At 46.6% G+C, this 15000-nt stretch overlaps 1 protein-coding gene and 1 pseudogene across 2 annotated transcripts in view; both read left to right on the top strand.

Annotated features, from left to right (window-relative positions):
* LOC143484310 (sodium- and chloride-dependent GABA transporter 2-like) overlaps positions 1-3186 on the top strand; it is a 13453-nt pseudogene extending 10267 nt beyond the window's left edge. Inside the window, exons 13-15 of the transcript XR_013122599.1 lie at positions 861-961; positions 1071-1241; positions 1529-3186. The product of XR_013122599.1 is annotated as a sodium- and chloride-dependent GABA transporter 2-like (transcript). The remainder of the gene's footprint in view (positions 1-860; positions 962-1070; positions 1242-1528) is intronic.
* Positions 3187-6750: 3564 nt separating this feature from the next.
* adamts5 (ADAM metallopeptidase with thrombospondin type 1 motif, 5 (aggrecanase-2)) overlaps positions 6751-15000 on the top strand; it is a 15189-nt gene continuing 6939 nt past the window's right edge. Inside the window, exon 1 of the mRNA XM_076982976.1 lies at positions 6751-8323. Within this exon, the coding sequence (XP_076839091.1) occupies positions 7313-8323 (1011 nt within the window). The 5' untranslated portion in view covers positions 6751-7312. The remainder of the gene's footprint in view (positions 8324-15000) is intronic.

Raw genomic sequence — 15000 nt, 5'->3', positions numbered from 1 at the left:
CCAGCAGGTGTACCTCCCCTCTGCTCCCAGCACACATCCACTCGCTGGAGCCAGACTCCCTGGATGAAATACACACAAAAGCCGGAGGAGGAAACACTTGAAGAAGACGATTGTGTTTCACAGCCTATTAAATGTGTATTGACTGGTCTAAATCGCCTAAATGGCGGACCTGGCTCCAGTTTGCTAAATTTGGTCTGTTGGCTGCTGCTGTCTGAGTACTTAAACCGCACGAGTTGCCCACTGAAAAGGAGCTTTAGAGGCATTTATTGTACCCTGAATAAAGGAGTCCGTCCAACTCAGGCCTGCCAAGTCAGCATAAGTTAACCTAAAAAATAGAATTCCAGCTACCGAAGGTCTTTCTCCCTACCACTATAACACTTAGTTTCAGTGATGTAATTAGCACTACATAAATTGATACTTTTGACGTTCTGTTGGCTGTTCCCAGATGTACATTAAGCATAAAGTTGGACTAAATAGTGTGTAAATGGGGAATCACCGTCAGAATGTCACAGGTGAAGAACATTCAAAACTTTCAAAACAAGACACTTTCAAACGTGTCTTGAACAGAAGAGTTTTCTCAAAACAAGGGAAAGCTAATATGTACCAACCAAAAGAAAAACCATCGCACACAATTCTTTTTAGGCTTAATCTATCTTGATAACTGTTCCTCAATATTCCTCAGGCTATACGTTGCGAGTAAACAGTTATCACTTCCAGTTAATAATATTTCTTAGCTGTTGTGTAAAACATCAAGTAAGCCATAAGACGTGCTGTTATCAGCAAATACTGTTTAGAATGATTAGCAACTTGCGACTGCAGCTTGGTAGCTGCTCTTCATGGACTTTCCTTCCGTCGAGCAGGACCTGAACGCTTCAGCGACAATATTAGAAGCATGATCGGCTACACACCCTCTTCCATCTTCAGGCTGTGTTGGCGTTACCTTACCCCAGCTGTATGCACGGTGCGTGAGCAACACCCGCCCCGCCCTCGGGCCTTGGCGAGCTCTGTGGGCATCTCTTCCAGCTTGGGTCCCAGGGGCGATAATGATCGCTCTTCTTCTGGTTCCTCAGGGCACGTTCGTGTTCTCACTCGTGCGCTGGTCCCCACTGACGTTGCGAAAGGGCGTGCCGGCTCCAGCCTGGGCTACAGCCCTGGGATGGCTGCTGGCGTTATCTTCAGTGTCTCTCCTGCCCCTTTGGGCCATCTACGCCTTGGTAAACACCCGCGGTACCTTCTACCAGGTCAGTAGAACGCCTTCTACGTTTGTCTTCTTCAGACTAACTGGGGAATTTCAATTCAGTCACATTAAGTCTGTCAGTGATATGGTCATGGTTGGTGTAATATTTTTTACAATTAAAAAAGGTACTGGAAAATACTGAGGTTTTGCAGGCATTATAATTACCAAAGAAGAAGAAACACAGAAAAACCTGTTCAGTTCTGTTCATGAATTGAGCTGGTTCTCATCTCCCCATAAGCATCGCCATAATCATCAGATTGACGAGCCGTGTGTCTTCTCTCAAACCCCCAGCGACTGCGTGTGCTGTGTAGTCCGGCAGAGGGTTCACGCGGGGCCGAGAAACACCTTACTGATGCTATCGGCTTAACCATTGGTCCATCAGTGAAGTCCAAGGAGTCGGAAGAATACGCCCTAGCTGGCCAAACTCAACATACATGAGTCGTACCTTTTAACTGCCATGTGACTTCTACTAATTCAATCCACAGTGGTGATTGATGGAGCCTTAATTTAGGAGAAGTTCAAGATGCTGACCAAGAGACCTTCATTTTCACTTAAATGAAGGTAGATGTTGTACTGTAGTGCACTTTTGGAGTTACCTCCACCAGAACTAGTGTTATTAGTTAATAGTGGAGATGAATATTTCCAAGGCCTATTTGATATCTAAGGATGTCTAAGACCTATTCATTTTTTAAATCCAAAGCACCTCATGGACTAGCTTCTAGCTTGTCATTCACTCACGTTTAACAAAATTCAGCACAAGGGTGGGCTGTTGGTACTGAAATAGCCTTTGGTGACACTGTGTGTCCTTATTTTTTGAATGAAATATTATTGGTAATAATAATGGTAAGTGTCATGGGCAAACAATGCAAAAAAAGGAAATTGTAGCCAGTTTCCACAAAATAAAGTAATGGAACAAAGAAAAGCTCAGAACTAGTGCTCAAACTAAAGACATCAGTAACTGACACGGGGGTCAAACAAAAGGGTTTTAAAGGACAGAAATTAAGAGCTAACAACACACGACATGCAGCATGACATACAGAACGAACATACTATGCCTGTGGGTGCGGCAAATAACCCAAAGCAAAGCACATGAAAACAAAAGACAAAACAAACGAAAGTTGCAGGGTTGCCACTGCTGCCAAACTGAGCCCCACCGTGGAACACAGAATACATGAATAAGGTTCCCAGCCTTCAGTTACCTTATTTTATGTGTGGTAATAAAAAAATGGGGCATTCACATCTCTTATCAAGTTGTACCTATATTTTATGTAATTTGATGAATATAAGAACTGCATTTTGGATACAATAGACTGAAACTTGAAGTGGCTTTGTATTGTGGATACAGAATACTGAAACTTGAATAGAATTGGCTTAAAGACAAGTGGCCCAAGTGGTTGTTGGCAGCTTTGATGAAACCTGAGCAGTAGAGCTCTTCTGCCTTCTGCTGTGGCCCTCAGGGGACATTACACCTCACGTGCTTCTCAGCACTGAAAAGAGTCTTCTGTGGACATAAATCAGAAAAAGGCACGCAGTGTGTACGGAGGGCGGGCCCCTACCTGTGAGAGATTGGCTTGAATTTCAGAATGCTTTGCTAACCAGGAAAGCCATAAACATCTCAGCTGAGCTAGCGGCTAAGACTGTAGTTCAGGTGCCGTCACTGAAGAGGTATTCAGCGCTTCATCTCAAACCTCATTAACATTGCTATCAAAATGGCCACTTCTTATCTTTTTCCATTATGTTTGTTTTTAGTTTGTTTTAGCGTGGCTGTTTGGGGTTTTTTTTTTCTTCGCTCTGATGTGAACTGATCTGTACTGTTCTGTAAATTTTTCCTTTACGATAAAAACTTGAATTTAATCTGGAATGTACACATAGTTTCTTTTTTACATGGAAGAGATATAAGTCTCTTAAATTTTTATACATTTATTTCTGTTGAGTACTATTAAATGTTGCAATAAACAAACTTAAAACAAAATACGGTGTGTGTGTGTGTGTGTGTGTGTGTGTGTGTGTGTGTGTGTGTGTGTGTGTGTGTGTGTGTGTGTGTGTAATGGTACTGAAAGATTTTCATTTGGTCCTGGAGACAGAGTCAAATACAGATTCAAGTGCAGCAATATTAAGCAACACTGTTAAGATTAATAAATCTATTGCAATCTATTATTAACCTATTACTACTCTATTACAATTTGTTGTTAATATATTACAATCTATTAATCTATTCAATCTGTTATTAATCTATTATTATGAGGAATATTCAGGATACGCATCAGCAGATGATAGGTGACATCATCAAAAACAAAGCCGACGTTAACCCATTTAAACGAGAAAACCGACGTTAAACCACGTAAACGAGGAGGGCCGACGTTGACCCATGGAAACGAGAAAGCCGACATTAACCCATTTAAATGAGAAAACCGACATTAACCCACGTAAACGAGAAGGCCGTCGTTGACCCACGTAAACGAGAAAGCCGACATTAACCCATTTAAACGAGAAAACTGACGTTAACCCACGTAAACGAGAAGGCCGACGTTGACCCATGGAAACGATAAAACACAAAAGGAAGGATGTGAGAGACAAACTGTTAACAGTTGTCACAAAACAACATGCTTATGTTAAAAACTGCATAAAACTGCATAAAAACTGCAGTTTCCTCTAGCAGAGAAGGTCACGGGGTTACTAATGTTGCCTAGAAGAGTGTTTAACCGGACACGAGCAGTCTAGTGCGTGAGGGATCGAGTGTGTAAGTGTGAAGATGTGAGGATGAACACAAGCTTTGCCTTTTAACCCTCCAGTTATGTAAATGGCTCCACTTTCACTTAGTGCTATTGGATCTACTCGCACTGAACGTGTGTGTGTGCGTGTGTGTGTGTGTGTGTGTGTGTGTGTGTGTGTGTGTGTGTGTGTGTGTGTGTGTGTGTGTGTGTGTGTGTGTGTGTGTGTGTGTGTGTGTGTGTGTGTGTGTGTGTGTGTGCACGCACACATAGGTTGACACCGCATGTGCCTCCTACATGTGCCTTTGAGTGTCCAAATGAGTGTCCTTTTTTTGTGAGTGTTCTATATTTTGAATGGCATCATAAGTGTGTGTGTGTGTGTGTGTGTGTGTGTGTGTGTGTGTGTGTGTGTGTGTGTGTGTGTGTGTGTGTGTGTGTGAGAGAGAGAGACAGAGAGAGTGGCTTGTCCATGTCCATATGGTCCACTGTTGTGTGCGCTATTTCAGATGCAGGATTATGGGTAATTCCCTAATGGGTACTGGTGTTAGATGCTCCTGCACATCATCGAGTATCCGCCAGCCGGCACGAGGGGGAGGGGCAGGCTACGACACGTCAGGCCCCGCGTGCCAAAACACGCCCTGTGGGCCAAAGCACGCCCCGTGTGTGCACACGTGGGTCCTCACCATCCATGTGATGTCCAGCACTTTTAAGTAGCTCCACCTCTCATTTCCACACTCCTCCATCTCCACACCCCCATTACTCCCTTCCACCCTGCTGCTTGCCCGCTGTTAAACACCACTGAATGCTCAGTTGTGGATTCGGAGGGCCGTCTGGTGCTCAGAGCACAGCGGGGAGGCAGACAGAGGCAGACTGAGGCAGACTGAGGTAGACTGAGGTAGACTGAGGCAGACGGAGGCAGACGGGGGCAGACGTACGGGTCGGGCTGTCCTCCAGCCAGTCCTTGTGCTCTCCTGCTTTGCTGTCTTGCTGTCACTGCATGTGCCAGCAACAGCTATAAAACACATCTTAAAGGTCCCCGCATGTCTCTAAACACACACACACACACACACACACTACCTGGGTGTGAGCAAACATCCAAACATCTATGGTCAAGATGGGACCCCTGACTGTGGAGGTTTGTGTCTGCCCCTCTCTCTCTCTCTCTCTCTCTCTCTCTCTCTCTCTCTCTCTCACACACACACACACACACACACACACACACACATTGATAGCTAGGTGAGGGGAGGGTGGTTCACCGTGGTTCTCTTCACTCTGGTTACATAATGAGGAGCTTTATTGCAATAGTGAATGGATGATGTGGATGGAATAGCTGTTGCTTGGAGGATTATACTCCTGTCACTGGCTTGGTCATATTTTCTGGAGAGCGTAAGAGATTGTGATCTCTCTCATGTAAGCTAGTCATCTAAAAACCTCGGCTCAGAAAGGACTGCATTACTGAAACATTAGGGAGACACGGACACTTTGCATTATTTCACTTGGTACACTGTTTGTGTATCAACTACAGTGAAGTGGACTCTTCCATTCAGACCTAGATAAGGGGAGGCCACTCACGGGGAGTGGACTGTACCACTTTGAGCTTGCAGGAAGGCTTATGATGGTAGCACATGGTGTTCTGTTGTAAACAAGCATTCAATCCCTCCCACACGTTGACATCACCCAGCAGTTAGAAGCTGTATTTGTGTTAGTGGTTGGTCTTCTCAGTGAAACCTGGCATAAATGAATGAATAAGTGTGAATACAGGCCAAACTGATATGTAAAATTATTATTTAAATTGTGTATGCGTGTGTTGAGGGAGGGAGAGAGATAGAGACAGCCCACATTCCACCTGTCTCTCTCTCTCTTACTGTCTTTCCTCAGCCCCTGAGTTCTCGTGTTGCCTGCTTGTCTCTGACTCAGTGTTTTGATGGACCCTGTGGGACGTACTAGTAACTCAGCTTTACTAAACAAATACTAAGCGTGAGATGCATGAAGTGTCACTTTTTATATGGAAAGGCAGAATGTGTTCTGTGTCCACCACGCGAATTGAAATGAGGGCTAATATAATCCCCCAAGCCCAAACAGCGACCGAGACCATCGGCAGGAAGAAGAACCACCCTCAGCCTTGGAGCTGCAATAAATGTTCTCATAACAACACGAAGTTTCACACCCTTCTTCTTGAAGTCGTATCACGAGAGCGCGCGTGAATGTTTGATTCCTGGCAGCGCACAAACTCGCGCACTCGAACCAATCACTCAGCATGACGCGCTATACTGCGCGTGACATAAATGATCCATTCCTTTAATCTCTTCAATTTGGATGTTCAGTAATAAAGTGTATGATCTTAAAGCGCCGTAGTAACTCCTTCAAATGTTTACAATCGTAGTGTGTGTGTGTGTGTGTGTGTGTGTGTGTGTGTGTGTGTGTGTGTGTGTGTGTGTGTGTGTGTGTGTGTGTGTGTTGACATTCGGTGTTGTGACGGTGATGTCACGGTAGAAGGCGAAAGGCCAGACAGCAGCACGAGTGTCCACAGCAGCACGGGTGTCCTCGGTGCCCGGTATTCTGCGCTAAGACGAGTCGTCGCTCGCGGGCGTTGATGCACTATTGAACAAGCGCAGAACATCTCTGGGTTTCCCAGTGTCAGACTCTGTCCTGAATAACAGTGCGTTTCTTGTTGTTGTAGTGTCGGCGGTGCCAGAACACATCAATGCACTTGAAACCTGAGCAAACACGAGGCTTAACTTTCAAAGGTTTTCTTTGCCGGGTTTTTTTTTTTTTTGCGCGCTTTTATCCTCGCCGTGTTTCCGCTGAGGACAGTTTGGAGAGCGGCGCTCGGTGGTGAACATCTCTGATCATCCCGTATCCCTCCACATCTCCTCTCCTAACCGGACGACCGCGGTCTGTCAGTCTCCGCAGCACTTCGGTTTGGGTTCCAGCAGACACGGGAGCGCACGTTGGGAGAAGAGCGGACGAGGCGGGGGGTGGAGTGCGCAGTTTAGCGCAAAGGGGCAGGACTTCTCTCCCTCTCCCTCTCCGGCGCTTTTAAGAGGAAAACTTTCTGTTTTGTTCTTCAAGTTCAGCGCACTCCTTGCGAACCGCCCGTCCTCTCCGCTCACAATCTTGCTCTGCTTGTCTTTGTATTTCCATGACTTTCTTCAGTTCGTCTATTAATAATTCCGCCCAGATCGGTTCCGAAACCTCCAGAAGATGCGCACACGGAACAGACCGGCTATATTTTACTAAAATCTGCTCCCGAGACATCTTAATCTCACCGTGTTTGCTAAACGGAATATTTGCGCTTCGATGTGAACGGCTTTCCTCTTAGTGCGCGTAAAAGACTTTGCCTTGTTCTTTTACCGGTGTCATTATGTTACTCCGAGTCCTTGTCCTGTGTTTCTGGTTGCTGTGTGTATGTGATGCTGGTCTGGACTCCTCCAGCGCGCTCCTCACACCTGCCCGGCGCACCGACGGTCCGGTGCACAGTATTGACCGGATATACCATGGAGGCGGAAAAGTGGGTTACCTTCTGTACATGGACAACCAGCGGTTTCAGCTGGACATGGAGAGAGACGAATCCATACTGTCTCACCGTTTCAACTCTAAATATGTGGAGACGCTACTGAGCGCGGGGGACGGCGCGCCGCCTCACCGGGAGTGTGTTTACCGTGGCACCGTGGATTCAAACCCGGAGTCCTTGGCGGTTTTTAGCGTGTGCAGCGGAGGACTTAATGGATTCTTTGCAGTTGACCACGCTCGTTATACCGTTCAGGCGCTCGTGCGGGCGGAGGGGCACGAGGACGACGCGCGTGCCGTGGGTGCTGATGCGGAGCAGGCTGTCCACTATTACGCGCGCGAGAGCTTCAGCTTCGAGGCCATACCGCTGCGCGACAGCTGTGGCACCGGCGAAGGGAGACGCCGGAGGAGAGGTAAAGGGGAGGGGAGGAAACGCCGGTTTGGTTTTGCGCACGAGGAGGCGAGGCACGGAGCGCAAGCTCGGAGGCGATGGGCGGCGTTCACGGAGCCGCTACCGCAAGATGAAGCGAAGAGACGCAAACGATCGGTCTCTCGCGCAAGGCACGTGGAACTGCTCCTGGTGGCGGACGAGTCCATGTCAAAGAAGTACGGGAAAGATCTGCACCATTACCTGTTGACTCTGGCGTCCATCGCGTCCAAGCTATATGGCCACGCGAGTATCGAGAATCCTATACGTTTGTCTGTGGTTAAGGTCATGGTGGTAACGGAGAAAGAGAAAGGCCTAGAGGTGTCCAAAAACGCCGCCACGACACTAAAGAGTTTCTGCAAGTGGCAGAATCAGCAGAATCCGCTGGATGACGATCATGAACACCATCATGACGCAGCCATCCTCTTCACCAGGCAGGTAAAAATACATCATCGTCACACCAATCCCACCTCTTACCCGTGCACTACACTGTAATCAGTAATGGAGGAATCCTTATGAACACGTGCATATAAGCTCACTCACTGTGTGTCTGATGCATGCGTTTTAGTGCCCACCAACTTGATGAATCATGTGTGTGTGTGTGAAGTGCATATCTTCAAAGTGCACACAGTTCTTCACACACTCTGCAGCAAACTCAGCGTTTCAATCATCTGATTTTTATTTATTTTGTTTTACTTCAAGCCACAGGCCATAACTCACGCCCACTCTGTCAGCTGTCAAAAAAACAAACAGATCCACCATTTCAGAATCTTTCCGCGGGCCGAGACTACACTCGTCTAAATCTCCCGCCCTTCTGGCACGGCCGGCAGCGAAGTGCAGCGCCTCTTGCCTTTCTCACCCCTGTCTCATGTGGTTGGTGGAACCGTGCCCCCACTAGCTGCCGTCTCCTGTTCCCAGACGAGGCTTGCAGAGCATGCAAGTCAGACCGGGCTTGTAGGAAGCGGGCTCCACGCCCAGGCCTGGTTCTCTTGGCCCAGAGACTCCCCATGGACGCGGTTCTGAGGGCTGCGTGACCCTGGCGCCGATCGGGGTGCTGTTAACATCACGGGGCTCTCCCTTCTGCACATTACACCCAGGCGGTGTCTTCCCTTGGCATCACACGCCTGGCGAGCTCTCTGGCGGAGCGAGGGCACCCTTCGTGTGTGTGTGTGTGTGTGTGTGTGTGTGTCGTAGCTGTGTCTGTCTTGTCAGTAGGCCTCAGTGGGCAAATCGAGCCTGCAGACACCCATGGGGGCTGTGGGAATGGGGGGGGGTGATATCAGCCCAGCAGCTGAGCCAATGTGGTAAGCGCATAGAGCGTGACTCATGATGGAATGGGCCTCTCTCTCTCCCGGGCTGCTGTTCAGATTACACAGTGGCTACGCTGGAAAGCATAATATGGTTATTACATTTGAGGGCTGAAGGTACTGGAGTTCACATTAATCTTAAAGGGAACAGCTGTCAGTCCCACATTCAGGAACTTCGGCCTGTGTGCTACTAAGCTCAGAGCGAAGGTGAGATCAAAACAAAGGTAAGATAATCAGAGATGTTAATGGACTAGATCTCACACCATGGACCAATCCTGGCTTAGGTTAGGGGAAGAAAGCTTCCTAAAGGATCCAGCAAGATGAAACCACTGGTAAAAAACCTCCATTCATTAACTGCCTAATCAAGTGTTGTTTTTTTCCAACATTAAGAACTCAAATTAGCTGTGACCCTTTGAACCTGTGGCATCTTTGAAAAATAGATTTAGAGAGAAAGAGTAGACAGGACATGTCACAATGACATAGAGGCCACACACACACACACACACACACACACACACACACACACACACACACACACACACACACACACACACACACACACACACACACACACACACACAAACAAACAAATACACGTACAGACACATACGCACACCCATGCACACACACTCATTTCCCAGAATCCCTTTGCCCCCTTTCATGCAGAGATGCCCACGGAGCTGGGCGCATACCAAAGCCTGGCGGCGGGGCCTGTCGGAGGCAGGAGACAATGCCCTGTCTGTTAGCCCGCTGAGCAGCGCCGAAGACGGGATCGGAATGACGACACTAGGGCCTCGTCCGAGGGACCGCGCTCCGCAAAGTGATTCTGCACTTTCGTTTAATTCAGATTCGGTACACTTGGCGGTTTGGGGAACGTCAAAGTGATTTAGATCAAGGGTCCGTGCACAAGAGATTCATATGAGAGGCATTATTGATTAGAGGGGATTGTTTGACTGGTGTTTGGTTATCCTTGTGACAGATTCATTCAACTGCAGTATTGTTTAGTATTTTATTATGCATAAGTAATAGCATTTGTTTAAAAGGCTTATAAATGTTTTCTAAATCCAATACTCAAAGAATAGCATGGATACTGCTATCCAGCTTCAAGAATGAACAGGAAACTGTATGATATTTGTAATACAGATCCAGTATGGACAACCCCAGCACAGTCCTGTCAAAATAAGAGTCTCAGTTGCAATAGTACTTAGACGGAGTACTGAATAATAAAATACATTATATTAAAAGTAATCTTTAAGTGCAAACAACAGATGTAAATTATAATATAATTTTTATCAAAAATAAAACTGTAATGCTCGTGGCATTGAGAGATGAGGGGTTGGACACAAATGCTGAGAAGAGCAGTATTTTATTTTAGAAAAATCCACACTAGGAATCATTTAAACGGGCCATGGTCATACCAGGTGAGAAGTCCGACAAAGAGACAAAACCCAACACGTAACGACCTAGAAGACAAAACATAAACGGAACAAAAGTTACTGGGCAGAAGAAACAAACTTACACAAACTGTGAGGGAACAACTAGAACCAAAGTCAAACACAGGAGATAAACATCAAGAGATCCAGATACTAACAACCAAAGACAAGAGGGAAGACAGGACTTATACAGGACAGACAAGGGGGAAGACAGGGCTTATACAGGACAGACAAGGGGGAAGACAGGGCTTATACAGGACAGACAAGGGCAAGACAGGGCTATACAGGACAGACAAGGGGGAAGACAGGACTTATACAGGACAGACAAGGGGGAAGACAGGGCTTATACAGGACAGACAAGGGAGAAGACGGCTTATACAGGACAGACAAGGGGGAAGACAGGGCTTATACAGGACAGACAAGGGGGAAGACAGGACTTATACAGGACAGACAAAGGGGAAGACGGCTTATACAGGACAGACAAGGGGGAAGACAGGGCTTATACAGGACAGACAAGGGAGAAGACGGACTTATACAGGACAGACAAGGGGGAAGACAGGACTTATAAAGGACAGACAAGGGGGAAGACAGGGCTTATACAGGACAGACAAGGGGGAAGACGGGGCTTATACAGGACAGACAAGGGGGAAGACAGGACTTATACAGGACAGACAAGGGGGAAGACAGGGCTTATACAGGACAGACAAGGGGGAAGACAGGGCTTATACAGGACAGACAAGGGGGAAGACAGGACTTATACAGGACAGACAAGAGGGAAGACAGGACTTATACAGGACAGACAAGGGGGAAGACAGGGCTTATACAGGACAGACAAGGGGGAAGACAGGGCTTATACAGGACAGCCAAGGGGGAAGACAGGGCTTATACAGGACAGACAAGGGGGAAGACAGGACTTATACAGGACAGACAAGGGGGAAGACAGGGCTTATACAGGACAGACAAGGGGGAAGACAGGGCTTATACAGGACAGACAAGGGGGAAGACGGCTTATACAGGACAGACAAGGGGGAAGACGGGACTTATACAGGACAGACAAGGGGGAAGACAGGACTTATACAGGACAGACAAGGGGGAAGACGGGACTTATACAGGACAGACAAAGGGGAAGACGGCTTATACAGGACAGACAAGGGGGAAGACAGGGCTTATACAGGACAGACAAGGGGGAAGACAGGGCTTATACAGGACAGACAAGGGGGAAGACAGGGCTTATACAGGACAGACAAGGGGGAGGACAGGACTTATACAGGACAGACAAAGGGGAAGACGGCTTATACAGGACAGACAAGGGGGAAGACAGGGCTTATACAGGACAGACAAGGGGAAGACAGGGCTTATACTGGACAGACAAGGGGGAAGACGGGGCTTATACAGGACAGACAAGGGGGAAGACAGGGCTTATACAGGACAGACAAGGGGGAAGACGGGGCTTATACAGGACAGACAAGGGGGAAGACGGGGCTTATACAGGACAGACAAAGGGGAAGACGGGACTTATACAGGACAGACAAGGGGGAAGACGGGGCTTATACAGGACAGACAAGGGGGAAGACGGGACTTATACAGGACAGACAAGGGGGAAGACGGGGCTTATACAGGACAGACAAAGGGGAAGACGGGACTTATACAGGACAGACAAGGGGGAAGACAGGGCTTATACAGGACAGACAAGGGGGAAGACGGGGCTTATACAGGACAGACAAAGGGGAAGACGGGGCTTATACAGGACAGACAAGGGGGAAGACGGGACTTATACAGGACAGACAAGAGGGAAGACAGGGCTTATACAGGACAGACAAGGGAGAAGACGGGACTTATACAGGACAGACAAGGGGGAAGACGGGGCTTATACAGGACAGACAAGAGGGAAGACAGGACTTATACAGGACAGACAAGGGGGAAGACGGGGCTTATACAGGACAGACAAGCAGGGGAAATCAGAAGGGAACAGGTGGGACAGATCATAAGAGGGCGGAGTCACAGGTTAGAAGGAGAGACAGGAGGGAAAAACACTGGCACATGGAGGAACAGCAAACAAGGAAGCGCTAGGGAGACTGGGCGGGGCCAAAGGGAACCAAACAACAAGATTGACAGGAGGGGGCGGAGCTGGGCAAATAAAAGTTCATAAACTATTTAAATGAAATCATACATTTATTAAAATATAGTTGATTGCTGAACTATAAATAAGTCACTTGGTTCACAGTTGTTTGAAACCTTCTCCTATCTCTCTGTGTTCAAATACACACTCACTCACACACACTTTCACACTCACACACTAGAGACATCCATGGCCATGCTCAGTCTGCTGTCCTCTAGTACACATAGCCATACTTCACATAGAGCTTTATGCAGCGTGTGTGTGTGTGTGTGTGTGTGTGTGTGTGTGTGTGTGTGTGTGTGTGTGTGTGTGTGTGTGTGTGTGTGTGTGTGTGTGTTATTTCACAGAAACAGTGTGAGATAAGGAATATGTGTTTGTGTCAGTGGTGATTGCTTTTACAGGTCAACAGGCAATGAAATTGTCTCTACTCTTTGGTAAAGAAAGAATCCTGAAGTACTATATACTCGGATATACTATATATACTATAAATACTACATATACTATATATACTATATATACTACATATACTATATATACTACATATACTATATATACTATATATACTACATATACTACATATATTATATATACTACATATACTATATATACTACATATACTACATATACTATATATACTACATATACTATATATACTATATATACTACATATACTATATATATACTATATATAATATATATACACTACATATACTATATATACTATATATACTACATATACTATATATACTATATATACTACATATACTATATATACTACATATACTATATATATACTATATATACTATATATACTACATATTTGGAAGGTTTACGTGTGTGTTTGTATGTATATGTGTGTTTGTGTGTGAGTATCTGGCTGTTCTCTTAGTTTGATCATTCCTGCGTTCATAATTGATGACCCTGCACATGTGTATAGGTGTGTACTTGTAATTCTAGGAAAAAGTGGTGTGAATTCCCTCTGCAAAGATCCTCCCCTCGCGTTCGTCAGGTTGGGGTATTTCACACATCCTTTATTTCACTCCCTGTGCTGTAAGCTGTAAGGCTGAAACCCTCCGACGAACCCCCGCGCGGACTGCATGCGTCTACGACACGGCCAGACTGGCGTCTGAGCTCCTGCACTAGTGCGGGACCAGGACACGACACTTTTAATAAACACGAGAGGACAAGACGTTCGTTTTTGACAGCAGTGGATCTGCAGTTCTTCAAACTGTGTGTTGACATAGAGGGAGGAGGCTTTATTCACTTTTTGTTCTTTTCGAGATATCTATCATTGGGCAGATTGGACAGTGTGCTCTAAGGCACATCTGAGGCCAGTTCTGGTGGGGTTACTGCCAATGAGGATTAGAGAAAGGGACAAAGCAACTGATCCTGGAACAGAATGGAGAGGAAGCGGTGCCATTTTCCAAGCCCTGAGAGGAACAACAAACCAGGAAAATAACCAGAACCCTCTCCACCTAAGCTCCCCACTTCCTGTCTGTCTCTCCTCAACATGTTTGCTCTGAACACGTGCCAGGTGTGAGAGCCATGACCGATCTTTGCACCAGGGCCGTAAACACATATGAGCGAAGCTACGATTGTACATAGGAGAGACAGACAGAGAGGCAGTTGAGTGGCAAACCAACTTACTCTTTGACTCTTGGAAGGTGACCTCTCTTTGACTGACTGAAGGTCACTGTCACTCTTTCATATCTACTTGGCCAGTTTGCCACCAGTCCCTCAGGTTGGGTTTAATAATGGATCATCTGCACAAAGGCAGAAGGGGTTTTGTTCTAGCTCTGAGAGGGCACGTACCACTAAAACGTACCACTGAAACCTGCTAAGGCCAAGACACCCAGTCTCTGTTTTGACTGCTGTCTGACCTGCATACCACACTGCTGAATCTACCGATATTGTGCTCCTGGATTTGTCCGAAACTTTCATTTCCTCTGTCCTCTTTCTCGACTAACTGGAGACTCCTCAGTCTCCGGTAAAGGGAGATTCTTCCAAAAGCATCGTGTCTTTACATCTTTAACTCTTACCATCTCCCTCCTGCTCATCCTTGCTCCTATCTCAAAGAACACAAATACAGCGTCTAACCTGATCCCAGACCTGCCGCTTACGGCAATCAGCCATGTGCTCACACTGGCTTGCTTCACAACTAAATACACATTACACATGTCCTCCACTGATGTAATAACCCAAACTCTGCCCTTCAGGATATTTGCACTCTTAGCATATAGACTATCCTGATGTTGC

Source organism: Brachyhypopomus gauderio, chromosome 20 (genome assembly GCF_052324685.1).
Source record: "Brachyhypopomus gauderio isolate BG-103 chromosome 20, BGAUD_0.2, whole genome shotgun sequence".
NCBI lineage: Eukaryota > Metazoa > Chordata > Actinopteri > Gymnotiformes > Hypopomidae > Brachyhypopomus > Brachyhypopomus gauderio.
Note: the sequence above shows the minus strand (reverse complement) of the source record. Positions and strands in the feature narration are given on the sequence as shown.